Source organism: Diadema antillarum, unplaced genomic scaffold (assembly GCF_040938485.1).
Source record: "Diadema antillarum isolate AM-2024a unplaced genomic scaffold, OU_Dant_1.0 seq00000847_RagTag, whole genome shotgun sequence".
In the NCBI taxonomy this organism is placed as follows: domain Eukaryota; kingdom Metazoa; phylum Echinodermata; class Echinoidea; order Diadematoida; family Diadematidae; genus Diadema; species Diadema antillarum.
In genome coordinates, this window is record NW_027271721.1 from 1,658,416 (window position 1) to 1,678,022 (window position 19,607).

The window sequence follows — 19,607 nt, forward strand, 5'->3', positions numbered from 1 at the left end:
TTCCCACTCCCCACCCCTCTCCCTACATTAGCACGCGCGCAGAATGAAAAACTGCTTTAGCCAATGGGCGTCTCGTACTGAGTGCGCGAATGCTTGCTTAGTGCGCGAACCTTTGTTAGAAGTGTGTGATAAACATGTTGCCCGGGGGTGGGGGAGAGCAGGAGGGTCAGCTGAGACACTGCTATGGCTGCGCCCAGTGCCATAAAATGTCCGCTGCCCTCAACGAACCCGAATCGGTCAATACTCAGGCAAGTGTCTATGGGAAATGCGTGTTGTAGCAAAATCAACCCGTCCTCAATGGGTTAAAGGTGTATTTTTACTCTACTTCCACTCCCTAGGGGGTCTCTCTCACTGTTGTGCCCAGTGGCGTGGGTCAACTTATGGCAGGCACTGGGATGGTCATTAAGTCCTCTGCTGCCGTCAGTTTTCCTCCTGGGAATGCTGCCCGGGCCTGGTCCAAGAGTTTCTGGACAGACTCATCTCCTTCCTTGTGAGGGACAAAAATAAAAAGAAATAATGCCAATGATCTGTAAAACACACACAAACATACCTTTTTTTCAAGAGATTTTTTTTTTTTTTTAAATTAAGTTTCATTCAATTAACCTGTTGAGGGCGGACTGATTTTGCTACAACACATATTTCCCATAGGCACCTGCCCGAGTATACTCGGGACTCGTCGTCAATGGGTTTAATACATAACTAAACAGTAACATAATTCAGTGTTACTATACCAGGGACAAAATTACAAAATTTGACCATTAACATACACAGCCTAGCAATTAACAAATTAGAACATTGTTTTCTTCATACTCTTGTTGCAAAAAATACACCAAAATTATAATATATACTAGTAATGACAATGGGAACTAGTGTTTATAAGAGATAATGCTAAAAGCAAGCTTGGTATAACTCAGCAGGATTATGCATTATATTTTACAATATCACAGACATCCAAAAATTAACAACAATAAAAACAAATTGCAAGTACTGGTACATGCAATGATCCAGCACACTGTTAATGTCCCATGAATGCTCTGCATAAATAGTGACTATACCCATGCACTGATGAAACAGATACACAGAGTATAGGGCAATTTACCTTTGTCTCATGAGATATAGTATGATACCGCTGGCTGAAGTGACTAAGCACTAGGTGCTTACACTTTACCTGGTCTGCAAACTCTCCTGCCATTGCTGTGAGACAAATGAAGAGAAAATAAAACTGCAAATAAGAGTTTAGCTTGTAAAAACTTTGTATAAACAGTGAGTGCATATATCTTCAATCTAATATATGGCATGGTTATTGAAATAGATAGAAATGCCAATGGTGAGAATCTATAAGGAAACACATTTTGCCGGTTGATTTATATTCTGTTATGGCCATGCTTTTAAATAGAAGATTTACCAGAATTTGAAAAGAATTAAAGGCACTTGCATTTTAAACTGTTGCGATACTATGATATTTGTGATGGGGATGAATTTTAGCAATCAATTTTGATATCATCTTTATAATTACAAACATAATTTCTGAAAATCATAGTCATTATCATTACTATCATTATCATTAGTATCATTAATAGAAGCACATAGCAGTAGTACTGTCAATATTTAAATCATAGTTTCTCATTTTAAGTCTTGCAAACTTAGATAACAAATAAATACATCCACAACATATTTTCCTTAGATCTTTCCTTCTCCCCCCCCCCTCTCTCTCTCTCTCTCTCTCTCTCTCTCTTTGTAACACTATCAATACAATAAACAAATAAAATATACAGCATGCAAAACATACATGTTCATACAAATTTAAGCCTCAGGTAGCACCACAAAAAAACAAAAAGAAAGAAAGTGACATTGTGACGACAACTACACATTAATAGATGCTGCACATATATATAACCACAGCAATCCTCAAGGAAACAAAAATCCTGAGTAATGCTTAACTTTTCATATGATACTGAAGTGAAGAAAACTATGCTTCAGGGATTATCAAAGGAACAAAATTACTTGAAAATTACTTGAAAGGTCACATTGATATTTACAATGTCTGATTTTTTTTTATATAATATATATATTGCATATAGTTTAATACTCAAAACCGATTTGGAGGAGCGAATATTCCACCAGTCATACCTGGAGTAGAATGACCTCTTTCTAGACACAAAGCCTGATGCTCATTGGCCAATGTGGCTTCATGCACAAGAAGATCTGTTTCCATGGCAATGGGAATCATACAGGAAGAATCGCTGGTGTCTCCAAGGATGACTTTAGAGAAAAAAAAACATAGAAGCACGGGTTATCATATCCTTTCTTTATTGGAGAGATATTGTATTGATCAATGGAACACGCAAACATAATCATACTGATATTAAACAAAACAGCACACTCAAACACAAATGAAAGCATTTAAGATATTTAATAGCCATGTCATCTTCAACAATTCAACACAAATTTTCCACATTTATGCAGGAGAGTTGTTTACATAATTGCCGAGTCTTGAAAGCTGACCCATCTGAAAGAAAAAAGACTTTTAGCAACCAAGCTTCTGTCCTCCATTAATGGTCAATCATTCAAGGCTTCATTTAAACTTTTTTTGACTAGAATATGGTTGCATAAGTGTATTTCACATCTTAGTTCATATTGGCAATATAGTAGTAACCCATCGGACATGTAACAATGGTAAAGGCAGAAATAACTGGCATTAATCCTGTAATTGCCTCTTGCTACATAGCAATACATGAATCAAAATGTGAGAAGCAGTTTCACGAAGTTTGAAGCTCCTCGGAGCAGCAAGAATAGATAGTTTTTAGTACTTTGTAATCATAACTGGTCCAGACAGATTTCTCACACCTATTTTTCTGCCTGGTCGAGGGGGTCCTACTGCATCTTCTGGTCTGATGGTGGTCCCATCTGGGGCCTGGATGTCTTGGCCTGACTTGAGCTTTGCGTAAAGCGGGCCTGGTGGAATGCCTTTTGCCCGTAAAATGGACGGATCTAGCCTGCAGAAAACCAATGACAACCGCACAGCCACATGGTGAGCAAAGTGTTGTGGTGTACAAATTTTTTCTCAGTGAAATAGTAAAATTTTACTTTAAAAGTCACATTATTAAGAACTACAAATGTCGCTATGGCGACTGGTATGCCTCCGCCATAATGCATGATTCTCCCAATAGGTCTAAATAGTACATGTGGACAATGTGTGATTACATTTTCACAAAAATTGGCAAAATGTTAAAATGACAAGTTTGTCACAAATGTGTTGAATGCTCACCTTCCTTGACCTAGGTTTAATTGGATGAATAGGAGAGTATGTATTTGGGTTTTACGGACTTTAACTTGACTTTGACCCATTCACACGTTTATGCATTGAGTAATTTTCAAGGTATGGAGAAAAAGTGCAATTTCTGTATTGAATAATAAATTGTTACCATTTTCATCTGGCCTTTGACCCTAAAATTCATAAGATAATCACTGTCAGGCAGAAGATGCATGAATATGAAGTACGTTTCAAGATAACTTGAGCCACTTCCGAGATATGGAGGAAAAACTTAGTTCAGCACTTTCACTTGATCTTTGACGTTTTGACCTTTGAGGCATAAACAAAAGAAAATAAAAACTTTCCAGAGAATCTCTATTAGGTTTAACATGCATACACCTAGTGTAAAAAAAAAATAATAATCCTGCTAGCATTGCATAAACATGAGGGAAATATTTAGCAAAATTTTGAAGTGTTGCCCTTGACCTTTGACCCCTGACCTTTGACCCCATGAACCCTAAATTCTCTGGATAATCACTGCCAGTCAGTACATGTATATGTACTATGTTCCATGAAGAGACCTTGAACAATTTCCAAGGTACAGAGAAAAAAGGTGAAGTTTTAATATTTCTACTTTACCTTTTGACCTTTGACCTTTGACCTCATGACCCAAACTTTCACCAGAGAATCTTAATTGGGTAATACATGTATACACTAAGTTTCAAGAAAATATCTTCAGGCATTGCATAGATATGATGGAAATAGTGAAATTTCATGTATTTGACCTTGACCTTTTGACCTTTGACCTTGAGCATGTGCACCCAAAAGTTGATAGGCACAACTTCACCCCCTGATACACATACATGCCAAGTTTCATTAGGATACCTCAAAAGGTTTTGATAGTTACCTTGTCCACAAAATTCATTACGGACGGAAGGACAGACGGACGGAAGGACGGACGGACGGACGGACGGACGGACGGACGGACGGACGGATGGACGGACAACCCGAAAACATAATGCCTCCGGCACCACTTCGTGGCGGAGGCATAAAAACAAAACACTGCAATACAATTACCATGTATTTTCTCTGCTGCAGAATTGTAGTGTTGTGATTGATAATATTATATGTGTCATTTTCATCCCCAATTTGCAAACCTGAGTGCTCTTCTCCGTTGTTCATTTAACAATGCAGTATTACAATTACACTACCCAAGACACAATGTAATAAAGATCTGGTAAAATTCTAAAGCAGATTACCTTTGAATATTGAAAATACAGATTGAAAGGAAAGAAAAAAGAAATGATTCAACAACACATATAATGTACAAGAAACACTTTACAGATTTATACATTCTATCTTAATGTTTTTATTTCTGCATAGATACCTGCCTGGTTGGGGCTTTTCATGGAAAGCATAACCAAAGCTTGGTACCCTGTGACGAAGAGGGGCTGCCCAGATAGTGAAATGATCATCCTCAAATCTACAAAGACAAAACAGTAATATATTAAATAGTAGGCACTCAGAAAGAACACGCTTGCCCATGGATTCTCTAACTTAGACATTTATATATAACATAATACACAATACCAGTACACATGCACATATGCGGCTCACAGTGGCTTGGAGGCCACTAAAAAGTGATGTCAGGACACCAAAATTCCATAAAGGTCATTCTTTGGTGGCTTGATTGGGCAACTAAGAGTTAAAATGGACTGTTACGTTCATTTTTTATTTCAGGCCACTACGTATCTCTTTTGGGCCACCAAACTTTCAGATTAAAGGATTGTAGTGGCCCGAACGGGCCACCATATATAAAAGTAACTGTTAAGCCCTGATATATGTGAACACATACACATACATATAAACATACACAGACATGATATACATTGACACAAATGTGACCCTCATCACAAAACCAACAGAAAGTCGCCAGACATGGATTTTTAGTTAAGGGCAGCCCCTGAAATAGCAGAATCTAAGCTTTAAAATGATGTATAACTAATTTCAAATGGACTCTCCTAACCTATCTAAATATTAGAAAGAAAGCACATCCTCTGGAAAAGTGTGAATGGAGAAAAGAGGTTCTGAAGTACAGGGTCTATTCAAGTGCTTTTAATCTTTACCAAGTCATGCTCGCTGTGCAATGAACAGGACAAAAAACAGGATGTAAACCACCTTATTAACGACAATGAAAGGATAATGTGATTAAGCTAAAATTGAGTGTGCTCTATTACCCGTTGAAGACGGTTTGATTTTGCTACAACACACATTTCCCATAGACCCTTGCTAACTTTCAAAGGAGTATCATCATCCTTTCAAAAGTTATTGGAGTTGAAAGTGAAGAGTGTGTAAAGGACTTTTAAGAAATAAAAGGGGGCCTCTGAGACATACCTAATCACACTACTCTACAAAAAAAGGGTTGTAGAAAAATGCTAAAAACACATTTTTCCCATTCGATTTATGATCCCAAATTTAAGAATAATGTAGAAGAAGAATAGCTCTATCAGAAAGTATGAAAAATTCAAGATTGACTTGGCAGACTTGTTTCACTTTTTTGATTCCTCAAGTTAAATCAAGTGGTGCAACTTTTTGTTGGTTTTGTGATGCACGGTTACATATTAATGCATGTACTGTACATAGCATACAAGAATTAAAAAAAAAATGCATGTGTATCATAGACATACATATAAAATGAAAATTTGAAAAGCACAGTTCAGCTCATTTAGTAAGTGAGTAATGCCAAACAACTTTTCTCTTCTGTGGGGATTGCATGAGGAATAATTGACTTACAGATGGTAGGTGCTGGTTCCCTCATTCATGGAAATATCTCGCCCTTGCTGCTCATTTGGATGAAGTGTCTCCTCTGCATTATGGGAAGGGTGCCAGGACTACATTTAGCATTGCCACACAAAACAAAGAAAAGAAAAGAAAAACAGACTTCAAGCAGTTGGAAAAGCTGCGGGGTGAAGTTTCAGCTTTCACTTTCAGTTTCATGGTCAATATCATAAGTTTCATGCATGGAAGGCTGAAACCCCAAAAGTTGTAAAATTTCTGAAGTTGTGATATAAATTTTTACGGAAGTCAAAGTTTATAAAGGTCCATATTATTGTTACTAATCTTGTGACTTATTCCCAAGATTAAACTCGTTATTTAACTGTGATTAACTTTCAGTATATGGAATGCCTTTCAGTAGTAGATGAAGTCTTTTTGTGTGCTTAGATTATGTAGATGTAATTCAAATAGAGAGTACGGAGCATATCATGGTGTGACAATTCCAATATTTAATTAGAAACTTTCTGAACACGGTTTTATACATGACACACACAAAATGGTTTCTGTTACGGTATGCAATACCCCACGTTCAATCCAGAAAGCAGTCAGTTCATCAGTAACTAACATACACACTTACAGTATACATTTATTCACTATGTACACTGTACATATCATTATTTTGCTCTCCCATTGCATAATCTATACAACTAATTGCTTCGTTCGAAAATTCCAATTCTTCATTGAAGTTTGGTTCAAATTTATGGGTGAATAACTAGCCATATAATTTGCTAGTACCGACAGTAATTTCAACTGAATACTGTTGATGAAAGAAAGCAAAAATTGGTGACACTACTAACAGTACTTCTTCTTAAAAGGGAAATGTTTGTCAAGAAGTAGCCTTACTATCCTAACTCTTGAAGAAAGGATATGTGATGCATCACTACAAAAAATCTGATAAAGTTGCTGAACAACGATTTTCTGATCTTCATATGATCACATTTCTAGATTTCTATACTTGTTCTCTGGTGATACCAGCATTCTCTTCAGAAACCTATCACAGAAATGGTAAGGAAGCTGGCTATAAGACAACAGTACTTGAGAAAAATCAGCTTTGAAGCTTAGATGCAGATCATGCATGTATTGGGTAGATTACAGCATTAAAGTACCTGTATTAGTTTTCAAATACAAAATGTCTCAGTAAAATCACCCAATTTCAGTTTTCTAAGCTAAAATGTCTCATTTTAAGTATTCAGGGAAATGTAGTGATTAGTCACATTAAAATGTACTAGAATACTTTAGAAACTTTGTCTTACTTCCCAGTCTGCAGGCCACTCTGTGTCGGCAACTCTCAATTCATGAACAGTGTATGAATATGTCAACTCTGAACGAGACAGTTCAAGGCTCACACGAATGTACTTCCTCAATCCCTGTTTAACAAAATGAAAAAAAAAAGAAGAAAAGAGATACATTTTGTACAGGAATGTCAATCATATGCCATGAATTTTTTTTTCAAGACTTTACACATTGTTTCAAAGGCAGAAAACCTTGTACATTGAAGTAATATCTATTACTATAAACGTACAAATATATTTGCTTTTTTCCACTGGCCAGTCAATGGAGATTGTATAAAACTAGTGAGAAATAAGGAAATATATACCACCATAGTTTATTATTGTCTCTTAGCAGCTCACTGCTGTTGTCTCTTAGTTGCTAAAGGTTTAATGGAACACATTATCATTTGAGTAAGAAAAGAAGGTAAGTAAACCTTGAATTAAAAATAAATAAACACTATTTTATCTACAGTTTGGTAATAATCACCTGACATGATAATAGTGGCCCATTATGCTCAACACGAGGGCCATAAATGTATCTCAAATCTATTCTACTTCACGAACTGGTTTTCAGGATGTACAACACAGTGGCCCACTATAATGAAGTCCTCACGACCAGCAGTTTTCTTTTGTAATAACAAAATTTCATTGTAACCAAACAAAGGCAGTAAGGTATAATGATGAACAGGCACGCCGGAAGCAGTTTTGGATTGGGGGGGCAAACATTGGAGGGGGCTCAAGATTAGACCATGCATATGTTACACAATATACACATGCACACACACACACACACACACACACACACACATACACACACACACACGCACACACATCTATCATATGTATGTAAAGTGGCGTACGGTGGGTCGAAACATGGGGGGAACCATAAAGTAATTTTGACGATCTGTATGCTTGTGCGTGTGTGCGTGAGCAATAATGGGACTACAATACATTACGGAATGTGATACATTCAACAACGCAGTCATTGAGGAACATTGTAAGTTTTCCTTATATGGATTATGGAATGACGGTGTGAAACGATCGACAAACTATATACTGTCAGCAACATAAGGTGAATGGCATAACAATAAAATGCGAGCGAGCGAAGCGAGCGAGCTTGAAAATTTTGATATTCTACAGTTCCAAAACTGGGGTTTGTAGCTATATCTTTCACTTTGGAAATTAATGGGGCGGCGCATCGGGCGCAACTGCTGGCAATTACTGGCAGCAACATTAGGAGAATGGCACAACGATTCAATGCGAGCGAGCAAAGCGAGCGAGCTTGAGAATTTTGACATTTTACAGTCTAAAAACTCCCATTTGTAGCTACATCTTTCGCTTTGGAAATTAAGGGGGGGCATCGGGCGCAACTGCTGGCAATTACTGGCAGCAACGTTAGGAGAGTGGCATAACGATTCAATGCGAGCGAGCGAAGCGAGCGAGCTTGAAAATGTTGACATGTTAGTGTCCCAAAACTCCCATTTGTAGCTATATCTTTCGCTTTGGAAATTAAGGGGGGGCATTGGACGCAACTGCTGGCAATTACTGGCAGCAACGTTAGGAGAGTGGCATAACGATTCAATGCAAGCGAGCGAAGCGAGCGAGCTTGAAAATTTTGACATGTTACAGTCCAAAAACTCCCGTTTGTAACTATACCTTCCGCTTTGGAAATTAAGGGGGGGGCATCGGGCGCAACTGCTGGCAATTACTGGCAGCAACATTAGGAGAGTGGCATAACGATTCAATGCGAGCGAGCGAAGCTAGCGAGCTTGAAAATTTTGACATTTTACAGTCCCAAAACTCCCGTTTGTAGCTATATTTATCTTTCGCTTTGGAAATTAAGGGGGGGGGGGCATCGGGCGCAACTACTGGCAATTACTGTCAGCAACATTAGGAGAGTGGCATAACGATTCAATGCGAGCAAGCGAAGCGAGCGAGCTTGAAAATTTTGACATTCTAGAGTCCAACAACTGCCGTCGTAGCTATGTTTTTCGCTTTAGAAATTAAGGGGGAGGCGCACCGGGCTCAACTGCTGGATGCGAGCGAGCGAAGCGAGCGAGCTTGAAAAATTTTGACATTTTACAGTCCAAAAGCTGCCGTTTGTAGCCATATTTTTTCCCTTTTAGTCATATATATACATGTTTATTTTATTTTCTTTGTTTATTCATTTATCTTTATTATTATTATTATTTATTTCTTATTTATTATTATTATCTTCTTTTTTTGGGGGGGGGGGCTTTTTGGGGGGGCAAAAATGCGTTTTGCCCCCCCACTTTTTGGATTGGGGGGGCGGCCGCCCCCCCTGCCCCCCCACTTCCGGCGCCTATGATGATGAAAACATGCAAACCATGCGTACCCTGCATTTTGTTTACTGAATACTCGTCATTAGCTGAAAAGCAATGATGAATACGATGCTATCTCATTAATTTTGTGTTAATTTCATATTTAAGAGAGATCATAAAGTTGTCTGTACTTTCAAGCTTCAGTATGAAAACACATATGAAAGATAATGGTTTCTGGAATTGGCTGCAGTTCTTTATTCTAAAGGTTTGTTATTCCTAAAGCTCATTATTCCAAAAATTCGCTACTTCCAAGATTTGTTATTCTGAAGGGTCGTTAATCCCAAAATGACATGTACTGGTTAATTATTTTGAAGATTCTTTAAACCAAAAACAATAAGTTTGTAATCCTAAGGATTGTTTGTATACTTACTTTTTTTTTTCTTTTTTGGATTAAGGAACCTAATTTCATTTTCCAACTAGAAAAACACTCTGAGAGTGCAAAGATGCAAACAAAGATTCCTATCATTTTTGGACTTTCATAACAATGAACCCAATCTCATTTTTGGATTTACAAATATAAGGAAGAACAAACTTTCGAGATGATGTCACACGTACTGTTGTTTCCACTCATTTATCACAACAACAACAAATTTGTACAAGCAAATATGAAAACAAAGACTGATAACCAAATATTCATATTATGTTAATGGTTATCTATGCTTGAGTGAGTTTTATAATAGGTTTCTAGTTCTGTAAAGGCCAATCAGTGAGAAGAGAAAGAGCAGGAAAATGTAAAGCTGTGTCATGTCATGTCCCTTTGGATTATAGATGCAGATATACAAGTAAGAGTAGAGTGTATGTGATAGGCAGGGAGAGCCTGATGTTTTTGTATATGTGTGTGTATTATGAATATGGGCTGAAGCATTGGTGTATAGATGGGTGATACATGTGTAGTTACAGAGGGGAGGATATACATCTAAAAGTTTGGACACTACAATATTGAATTAATCATTGCTATCAGACAGCTCTGTTTCTGAAGAATGATCACCAACCACAAGTGAAATGCTGTGGAGGAAAAACAAACAACAAAATCCTATACCGAAACTTACTGATTTATTCAAACTGAAGAACTCCAATACCGGTATAAACCAAACGCTTTGGAGAAAAAACACACAATGAAATCTCATCCAGAAATCTACCGGTAGGCCCTACTGATTTATTCAAACTAATGAATAACTCTAATACAAACCTGTGGCCCATATATATCAATTGTCCTTCGCCTGCCCTCCTCTGGGTCTACATAGGCTGAGCTGAGTGTGCACAGCAGTCCAGGCAGTCCAAAGGAATGGTCTCCATGGAGATGAGTGATGAAAATCTTGCAGAGCCTCCCTGGTTTGACTTTGCTCCGCATAAGCTGGATCTGTGTGCCTTCCCCACAGTCCACTAGCCACACCCCTTGATCTGTCCAAAGAAAAGAAATACTAGCTGCTAAAATTCTAGTGCAAATACTGTACAAGCTGAAATTTGCGCAAATTTCTCGAATTGCCTTTGAACTGCAAAAATAACAAGCGAAAACAATGCACGAATAAGTAAGTTCAGACTTTCCAGTTAGACCCTCGCAACCGCAAAATTAACAACATGCAAAAATGTCCCCCAAGTAGCAATTCGCGTAAATATCTGTACGCGAAAATTTCAGCTCGTACAGTACATCTCATAAAGAATCTTTTCATATCATCAACACTTCAAGTTCTAGACCGTCCTAGCTAGGCTCGGTGTAGAAGATTATTTATATTGACCAAAAGATCGATCTGCAGGGCCGGGGCACTTCCTTTACCTTTCTTTTTTTCCACAATACATAGGAATACATTGGCTGTAACCCTTTTGTTCCCTCCCCCAACATTTTTTTATTTACCCCAAAAGTGGCAAAAGAAGAAATAGAATTCAGACTGTTACTGTTAAAGAGTAAGCTTTTGCAGATTGCGAGTTGTAGAATTGTTTGGGTTTTTTTTTTCTTCTTCTTCTTGCTTGCTTGCTTGCTTGTTGGCTGATGTAACCCTGAAGTGGCAGCAGATCAGAAGTTGGGCTGAGGCCGTGAAGGTCATTTTTTCTATTTTGCTTGTTAGCTGATGAAACCTTGGAAAGTGGCCTCACCTGGGATAAAAAAACTGACCCCCATCCCCCATAAACACACACACATTTAAAACGTGGGGCCAGCCGTGTTCTGTACGACTTGTGTAGTCGGGGATATCAAGGTCCACACTGCTTTATTTGGTCAGTCACGCACTTCAGTCAGGGCTGCCAACTCTCACTCATTGAGAGTGAGATTCACTCATTTTGGTCGTTTCTCACTCTAAAACTTTATTTCATTTGCATTCATATCTATTGATCTCACTCATTTTGACTCCTTCATTATTAACTATACACAGCCCAGTCGCTGTAAGTAGCGACATTCGCACGGCGTACTAACAGCGTCTGGTCGGGCTACCTTATTATATTATATCTTTATATTATGCTATATAAACTAAGTTAGGGTAGCATATTGGCCTAAAAATATGGTAGTATGTGGGAGTCTCACTCGACTCTCAACTAGTTTCCAACGTTGGCAGCCCTGTAATTGGTAGCTTTTTAGTTTGTCTTTTCACGGCATTGAATCCTTTAAAAAACTATTTACGAGTGAAGGAATACTGAATCAAAGTTAGAAACAAGGAAAACAAAATGAAAGGAGTGTTCTGACATTACACTACACAAATATGATAGAATAGGACTGTGACAAAATGTAACGCGCCCTAAACGGGTCGTGAACTTGATCACAGATCTCAGCTCAGCGTTTTGGTTGAGATTGTTTTTTGCGCAGTGGACGTGAACTCTTCAAATTTTGATGGCACTTACCACTTCGCAAAATGGTGCCTGATACACCACGAGATGGAGATGGATGCGCCGATGCGGTTCCTAAAAATGTCACATCCATATCAACTGAAGAGTCGGGCAAGCCAGCCACAGAGCAGTTTAGCGGTCGACGCCCGGGCGCTGCGCCGACCCGGACCCGGCCGGTACCCCGGCCCGCTCCGGCGACTCGGCGTTTCCCGATATAAGAGCCGACCGTGCAATGTGATACCGAGGGCCAGGGCCAGGGCAGGGCAGGGATAACTGCACCGGCTACCACGTGACGACCCCAACATTATACGCCCCGCCGGGTACGGGCATGCATGCAGCGATCGTGTAGTTCTCCCAAAGCGATCGTTAGCTAGGCGGATCGGTTGGACATCGGACTGGTAAAAGTCCACAAGTTGGAGACCACCGAGGTCACGAGGAAGAGAACGAGGTATAGTAGCCATTCTTTTGGCCTTTATATCAGTTAGTATTATAAAGATTTTTAAAAGTAATATTTGGGAAGAAATGATGCCTTACCCTTGATACTTTTAAGGGGGGGGGGGGGGGGGGGAGAGAATGCGTCAAAAATTTTGAGGTTTCTGGAATTGGAGTTAACTACATGTATACACAACCCAGTCGCTGTAACAGCGTCTGGTCGGGACTAGTATGGAGTAGGCCCTATATGCATACTTCTGCATTCTTCCTGGTTCCAGTACTTCCGGTGCAACGTTGGAATGATGAACACAGACGTTTCTATAGACGTATGCCTGCTAATTTCTTCTTCTTCCGAGTAAGTGCAGTCCACTGTCTGGTGTATTTTCGCGCTGTTTGGCGGGTCTGGTGTGGTGTATGTACAGACAGTGCCATGGCATATAAAATAACTAGGTCTAGACCTATACATGATAACTAAGTACGGTAAGTGCAGCTAAAAAACAGCATTCCCCTTCGGAGCTGGAGTTTCTGTACCTCCTGCCTGAAACTGTCAGCAGAGGTACGTACATTTGATGAGGGCTTCTGGCAGAGAGTTCCACAGCCTTATGGAGTCAGGAAAGAACGATTTCTGGTAGAGTAGGGAGGGTTCTTGCAAAAGGGTACTTGAAAGCTGTTGAGAGTGTCCACGGTTTGATGTTGTTACCGGAAGTAGATTGATATGAGGGATGTCTGTGAGTCGGTTGAGGATGTGATACATCACCATCATCTTGAGCTGAGCTCGGCATTCTTGAAGAGATGGCCACTGGAGTTGGTGCAACATCGTTGTCACGCTACTTGTCCTGTGATAGTCTCCTACGACAAAGCGGGCATATCGCGCGACGTTGAACCATTTCCAGCCTCTGGATATTTTCCTGGGTATGGGGGCCCCAAATTGTGCTGGCATATTCCGGGATGGGACGAACTAATGCCAAGTAGCACAACATTTTGGTTTTTAGAGGGCAAGGTCTGATGTTTCGTTGCAAGAATGCACTGATGCTACTTGCTTTCTTGGTGACAGCTTTTATGTGGGGAGTCCAGTTCATGTTGTTCTTGAGATGGATTCCGAGATATTTGGCTGTTTCTGCTTTTGCCAGGATCCTGCCATGGATGTTGTAGGACCACTGGACAGGTTTCCTCTTGTTTGTGATGGTGAGGACTTGGCACTTGAGGGGGTTGAATTCCATAAGCCAGTCACTCTCCTATTCTTGCAGGGCGTCCAGATCCTCTTGCAGGTGTTTTGAGTCTGCCTCTGAGTTGATTCTTCGATAAAGCATGCAGTCATCAGCGAAGAGCCTGACGGTGCCACCGAGCGAGACATACTCAGGCAGGTCATTAATGAACAGGAGAAAGAGGAGCGGGCCTAACACACTACCTTGAGGTACACCACTCACCAGAGGTGACCTTGGCAGCACCTGATGTTGACCCTTCAAGGATTACTTGTTGGCTCCGGTTGTGAAGGAAGTCGGTGATCCATTTGTGGGTGTTGTCACTGATGCCATAATGATGCAACTTGTGAAAGAGTCTGGCAACTTATGAATGATGCAACTTGTGAAGGAGTTTATACATGTAGTTGTTACCGGTACCGTACTAGAAGAATCTAGTTTAGATTGGGGTAGAGGCTCTGTCCTGTCTCAACAGCCAACTGTACCTTTAGAATCTTCAGTTAACTGTGGTAATGCTTACACCACTAGCAGAAACTTCTCCAACTGAAATTTCTGCTAGTGATGAACCACTTCCTCTGACTGTACAGTGGCAATAGTAATGGTTTCATAAAATTGGTCAGTTTCTAATTCTATTGGTAATCTGAAGGATCAGTCAGTTACCATGATTTCATTCAACATGATACCGGTATATTGCACAAAATCTAAAGTTTTTGCCTGTTCTGTACTTTTATATTATTTTCTGTTTCAGGATACTTGTATTCTAAAGTGCATGGCCTTTATTTAATGGGAAAAAGAAAACAGCAGGACTATCAGAAGTTGACATCAATTTGGAGACATCATGCAGGAAAGAACAAAGAGTAAGACGACAGAAGAGGTGCAGCAGATTAATTTGGGCCTTAAATGCCAGAAATTTTCCTACGGAGATTTCAACAAAGCAAGTGAGTCTTTCTAAGTAGGCCCTTTGGGTTTTGATATCACGTCCATATCAGATAGGCCTACAGTGGACTCCTGTTATAACAAAGTCCTTGAGACAAGCGGTTTTCTTTTGTTATATCAAAATGTCATTATAACTGAACAAACAAAAAACATAAACTGGATACTGTTGCAGCCTGAATTTTCACTATTTTGTTATAACTGTGTTTGTTATAACAGGAGTGCAGTGTATTCAAATATGAGACTTTTCCACCAAGGTAAAGTCTCGATATTTCTAATAATTTGTACTGTCTAGATGTAATGGAATATCTAACCTTCCCTAACTCTCCTCATTTGCTGTAACATTACCCACTTGATAGATCTGATACTATCTGTCAAAGCCATAAAGTCTAGATATCAGTCTGACTCAAACTACATACCTACTTATATGTGACCCTGCTTCACAAAACCTACAAATAGTCACCAGACATTAGATATTTTTAAAGGACAGATTCTGAAAAAAAAACAGACTTTAAGCTTTAAAATAATGTAAAGAAATAACTCAATTCAAATTGACTCTCCTAACCTATCTAGATATTAAAAGAAAACAAACAGGCTACTAGTACTCTAGAAAAGTGTTCACAGAGAATAGGGGCTCTAAAGTATATAGGGTCTGCTCAAGCAATTAATTTTACCGAGCCATGCTAAAAAAAACAACAAAAAAACAGGATGTAAAACTCTGCAGCAACAACAATGAAGGGATCATCAGATTGATCTGAAATTGATTGGGATCTATTAACACATTTTATCTATGACTAACAATAACTTTTAAAGCAGTAGCATCATCCTGTCAAAAGTTATTAGAATTGAACATGGAGAGTGCAAAGGGTTTTTGAGAAATGAAAAGGGGACTCTAAGACACACCTAATCACACTATTCTACAAAAAAGGTGTTCTGGAAAAAAACTGCTAAAAACACAATTTCTCATTTGTTTTATGATCCACAACTAACACAATGTACAAAAATTGTTGCTCTTTCAGAAAATATGAAATACTCAAGATTGACTATGTTGACCCATCTCACCTAATTTGAGTCCTCAAACAAAATCAGCATTTGCAACTTGGTTTTGTGATGCACGGTCACATATGCTGACATTTAAATCATGTTTTGCTGATATTTTAGCCTGTTGTAAAATATGTTTGAAAGCAAGTTTAGTCGGGATTAATTGCTGTGTGAGCTCAAGTAATTTTCTTCATGATCGAATAATGTATGCAATATATTTCTGTGTATTTGTAATTTGCAATTTTACATTCTGATGATGAATTGAATTTTGTGGTTTATACACCCAACATATTCGTAGCTGCTTCAAATGTTTGACTGAACTTTAATACTATCTGCACAAATTTTACAGGTTCACTGACAGATTGTCTACAGGAATATAAAGTCCATGATTAGTAGGGATAATGGCATTGAAAATGCATAAAAGCATGAAGAGAATTGGCTAGCCAGGATAAGCCAGCCCACTTCTGGATAATAGAGAGATCCATCCAGATAAGTGATGGTCGGATAACTGAGGTCAGACTGTAAGCCTACTGTCTTCACACAGAAACTAACATTCTTTTGATGTTTTTCACCTTCAGGCACAATTGACCTGTGGAGAATTGCAAAGGCCTTCGAAAGTGGACGGTCAGCGGCTTTGTTTCAAGGACTGAAGGATGGCATACAAATAGATTCTAGAATAGGATTATTTGTACGATTCCAGGAGATAGACCTATCTGAAACTTTCCATTCTATGGCCAATGTCACTACAGTTTGGGATATGCCTGTAAGGGTCAGTTATGTTGGAAAGACTTCTTTATGCATGGACAATGCCATCATCTGCCAGAGCTCTAGGATAGAACTTGGTAGGAGTGTGTGCCAGGCTGTGCGGGTGGACAGGACCACACGCCGTCCAGTCCCACTGCCTCAGGAGGTCGCCACCGCCTACCAGAAAACAGCGACCAGATCTGGGCATCCACAGTTCAACTTTCCTCCTGTGATTCCCGGGAGAGAGTTCACCTATACCATTTCAACCACGGCTTTCCCGAGTGACACAGACAGCAATCAGCACGTCAACCAATCGCTGAGCTTCAAGTATTGTATGGACTGTGCAAGTGTAGCTGCCATGGAAGGGAACGTCTTCTCAGGTTTCAGGACAGACATGGCGTACTACCTAGTCAAGACGTTTGCAGTAGAGTACGTAGGAGAGATGAGAGTCGGGGATAACATTGACGTTGTATGTTGGGAGGATCAAGGTGATCCCTGCTCACTGTGGTTTTTGGTGAAGGTTGAGGAGCGAGTTGTTTCCAGGTGTAAAGGGGAATGGTATGCTGACTCAAACAGAAAACCAGTGAAACAAACAAGACCAAGGCCAATCTTGTGGCACAAACTGGCTTCAAACTTGTGATTTGATATCTTCCACAAATTTTGTGTTGCAAGTGTTTTAACTATATCCAGATTAATTTTATCATCAGAAAGCTTCAGGAGTTTTTCATCTAAAGATATTTTTATCATTCCAAAATCTGTTGGAATTTTTTTACAAATCAATGCATATAGATACAATGTATTTAGTTTCATTGAGGAGAAATATTTTTCTAAAAGCCTGCCTGATTTCAGGTCAGTCCTGACAAAAAGACTTCAAAATTTGAAATAACATAGCTGGAAAGCATCTACTTGATTCTAATACATGTAGATTCTATGACATAATAACTTACAGAAAAATACTTTTGTGCAGGCATTTGTTGAAGACACAGTTTTTCAATTACTGTCATATATGAGTGGTTTTAATTGAACAGCACAATTTTCATGATAAAGGACAAGATGGGCTCATGGATTAATTGTTAACATGGTGCATATTCATTTTTCTCACATGTACATGAATTCAGGGAATTCAGGAGAAGAAAATTCAGCACATACACCAGCCAGAATTAGATTTCTGTTATGCAAGATATCTAAAAGCCAATGTGGCAAAATTCAAGAAACTCTCATAAAGTGTATTCACTAGATGCAAGGTACGCAGCTGCACACACCTCTGTACATATTGTACAGTGCACTCCCGTTATAACGAAATGCTCGGGACCGGCAGTTTTCTTTCGTTGTAACGAAATTTCGTTATACAGTGTATTTAAACCGAACAAATACAATATATAATGAAAACAAGGAAACCATGGATATGTATCATATTCTGTTTGCTGAATACTCATCATACACTTGAAAGCTATGTGACATGGGATGGGATTATTGTATTATACAATATTAAACGCAAGTTCCCCTCAGAAACAGCATGACACAAGGAGCGAACACACAGTGATGTGAAGCGTTCGCCCATGCAGAGACGCTATAAATGCTTGTTCCGCTACGTATTTTCGAAAGCAATTCGCATTTCGTTATAATGGAGCACATTTCTTTTGTTTTTCTTTGTCAGTGGCGCTCAAAAAAGATTTCGTTATAACGAAAATTTCGCTATAACCGTGTTCGTTATAAGCGAATTTTTTATCATAGACTTATACTGGTGTTAATTTTGGGACCAAAAGTTTTACTTCGTTATAACGAAATTTCGTAATAACCGTGTTCGATGTAACGGGAGTGCACTGTACATCACATTGAAATGCAAGCATGCAGTGCAATTCCATGATCGGATGATGTTATGTGTTATGCATTTTAATGTGTGTTTGCCAATATCTCAATGTTCAACAGGAAAATGGAGATAAAGCTTTATTCATTCTTTTTTTCTGACCGACAATGAGTTATTATACATTAACAAGGGAATCCTGTTAATGATGAGATTGGATACAATGAGAAATTGTCTGGTCCAAGGTAACATTGTGTGTTAACCTATGGGAATTCGAAGTTCCTGTTATTATGAGATCAGGCCTAAAAACAAAGAAAGACAAAGATGAATTTGTTTGAATATAGCATTGATTTATTTATTTATTCATTTGTTTATTTGTAATCAAACTAAACAGTGGGCAAAATCATGGGCTATTTTAAAATCAGAAACTGCTATTGAATGCAGTTGAAGGTCCACTCTTTGTGAAATTTTCTGAATTCAATATTGTTGCATGCATACAATGATTATACTGCCAGTTACAGAACGCAATCAAGAAGTGCCGCAAGTTCATTTCTCTTTCTGAGAGCCATGATGGAACAGCATCAGAATATTGAAAAGTGAGGGCCCTTGCTAAAGAATACACGAAAATGTTATCAAAAACGCTTTGATTTGAATTAGTGTTCTTCCTGGCTTAACAAAGAAAGTATGGTGTATTTTTGTGTCAGAAATATTCTGTTAACCTTTCAAAAGAGTGTTTGTGAATGTAGCAAATTGTAGGTTTTCTGAGAAATTTTGAACGTGTTCCAAATTTCTTTATGATAAGGAAAACTATCAATTTGCAACAATGACAACCATTTAGAGTTTGATCGCAACTATTATTGAGAATATACATACCAATATGCTTATAATCGCTTTAGCTTGTTTAAATAGTGGTCTGCCTATTGGAATCTGGAAAAAAAA

At 38.8% G+C, this 19,607-nt stretch overlaps 1 protein-coding gene across 1 annotated transcript; it reads right to left on the reverse strand.

Moving 5' to 3' along the window:
* Positions 1 to 224: 224 nt before the first annotated feature.
* Positions 225 to 12,654, reverse strand: LOC139740331 (zinc phosphodiesterase ELAC protein 1-like). Its single transcript, XM_071650925.1, has 9 exons — positions 12,531 to 12,654; positions 10,891 to 11,102; positions 7,342 to 7,455; positions 6,047 to 6,144; positions 4,641 to 4,736; positions 2,848 to 2,996; positions 2,131 to 2,262; positions 1,100 to 1,194; positions 225 to 487 (listed from the first exon to the last, which is right to left on the reverse strand). The coding sequence occupies exons 1-9, from the start codon at positions 12,607 to 12,609 to the stop codon at positions 374 to 376; spliced, it is 1,089 nt and encodes a 362-aa protein (XP_071507026.1). The 5' UTR covers positions 12,610 to 12,654; the 3' UTR covers positions 225 to 373.
* Positions 12,655 to 19,607: the final 6,953 nt, after the last annotated feature.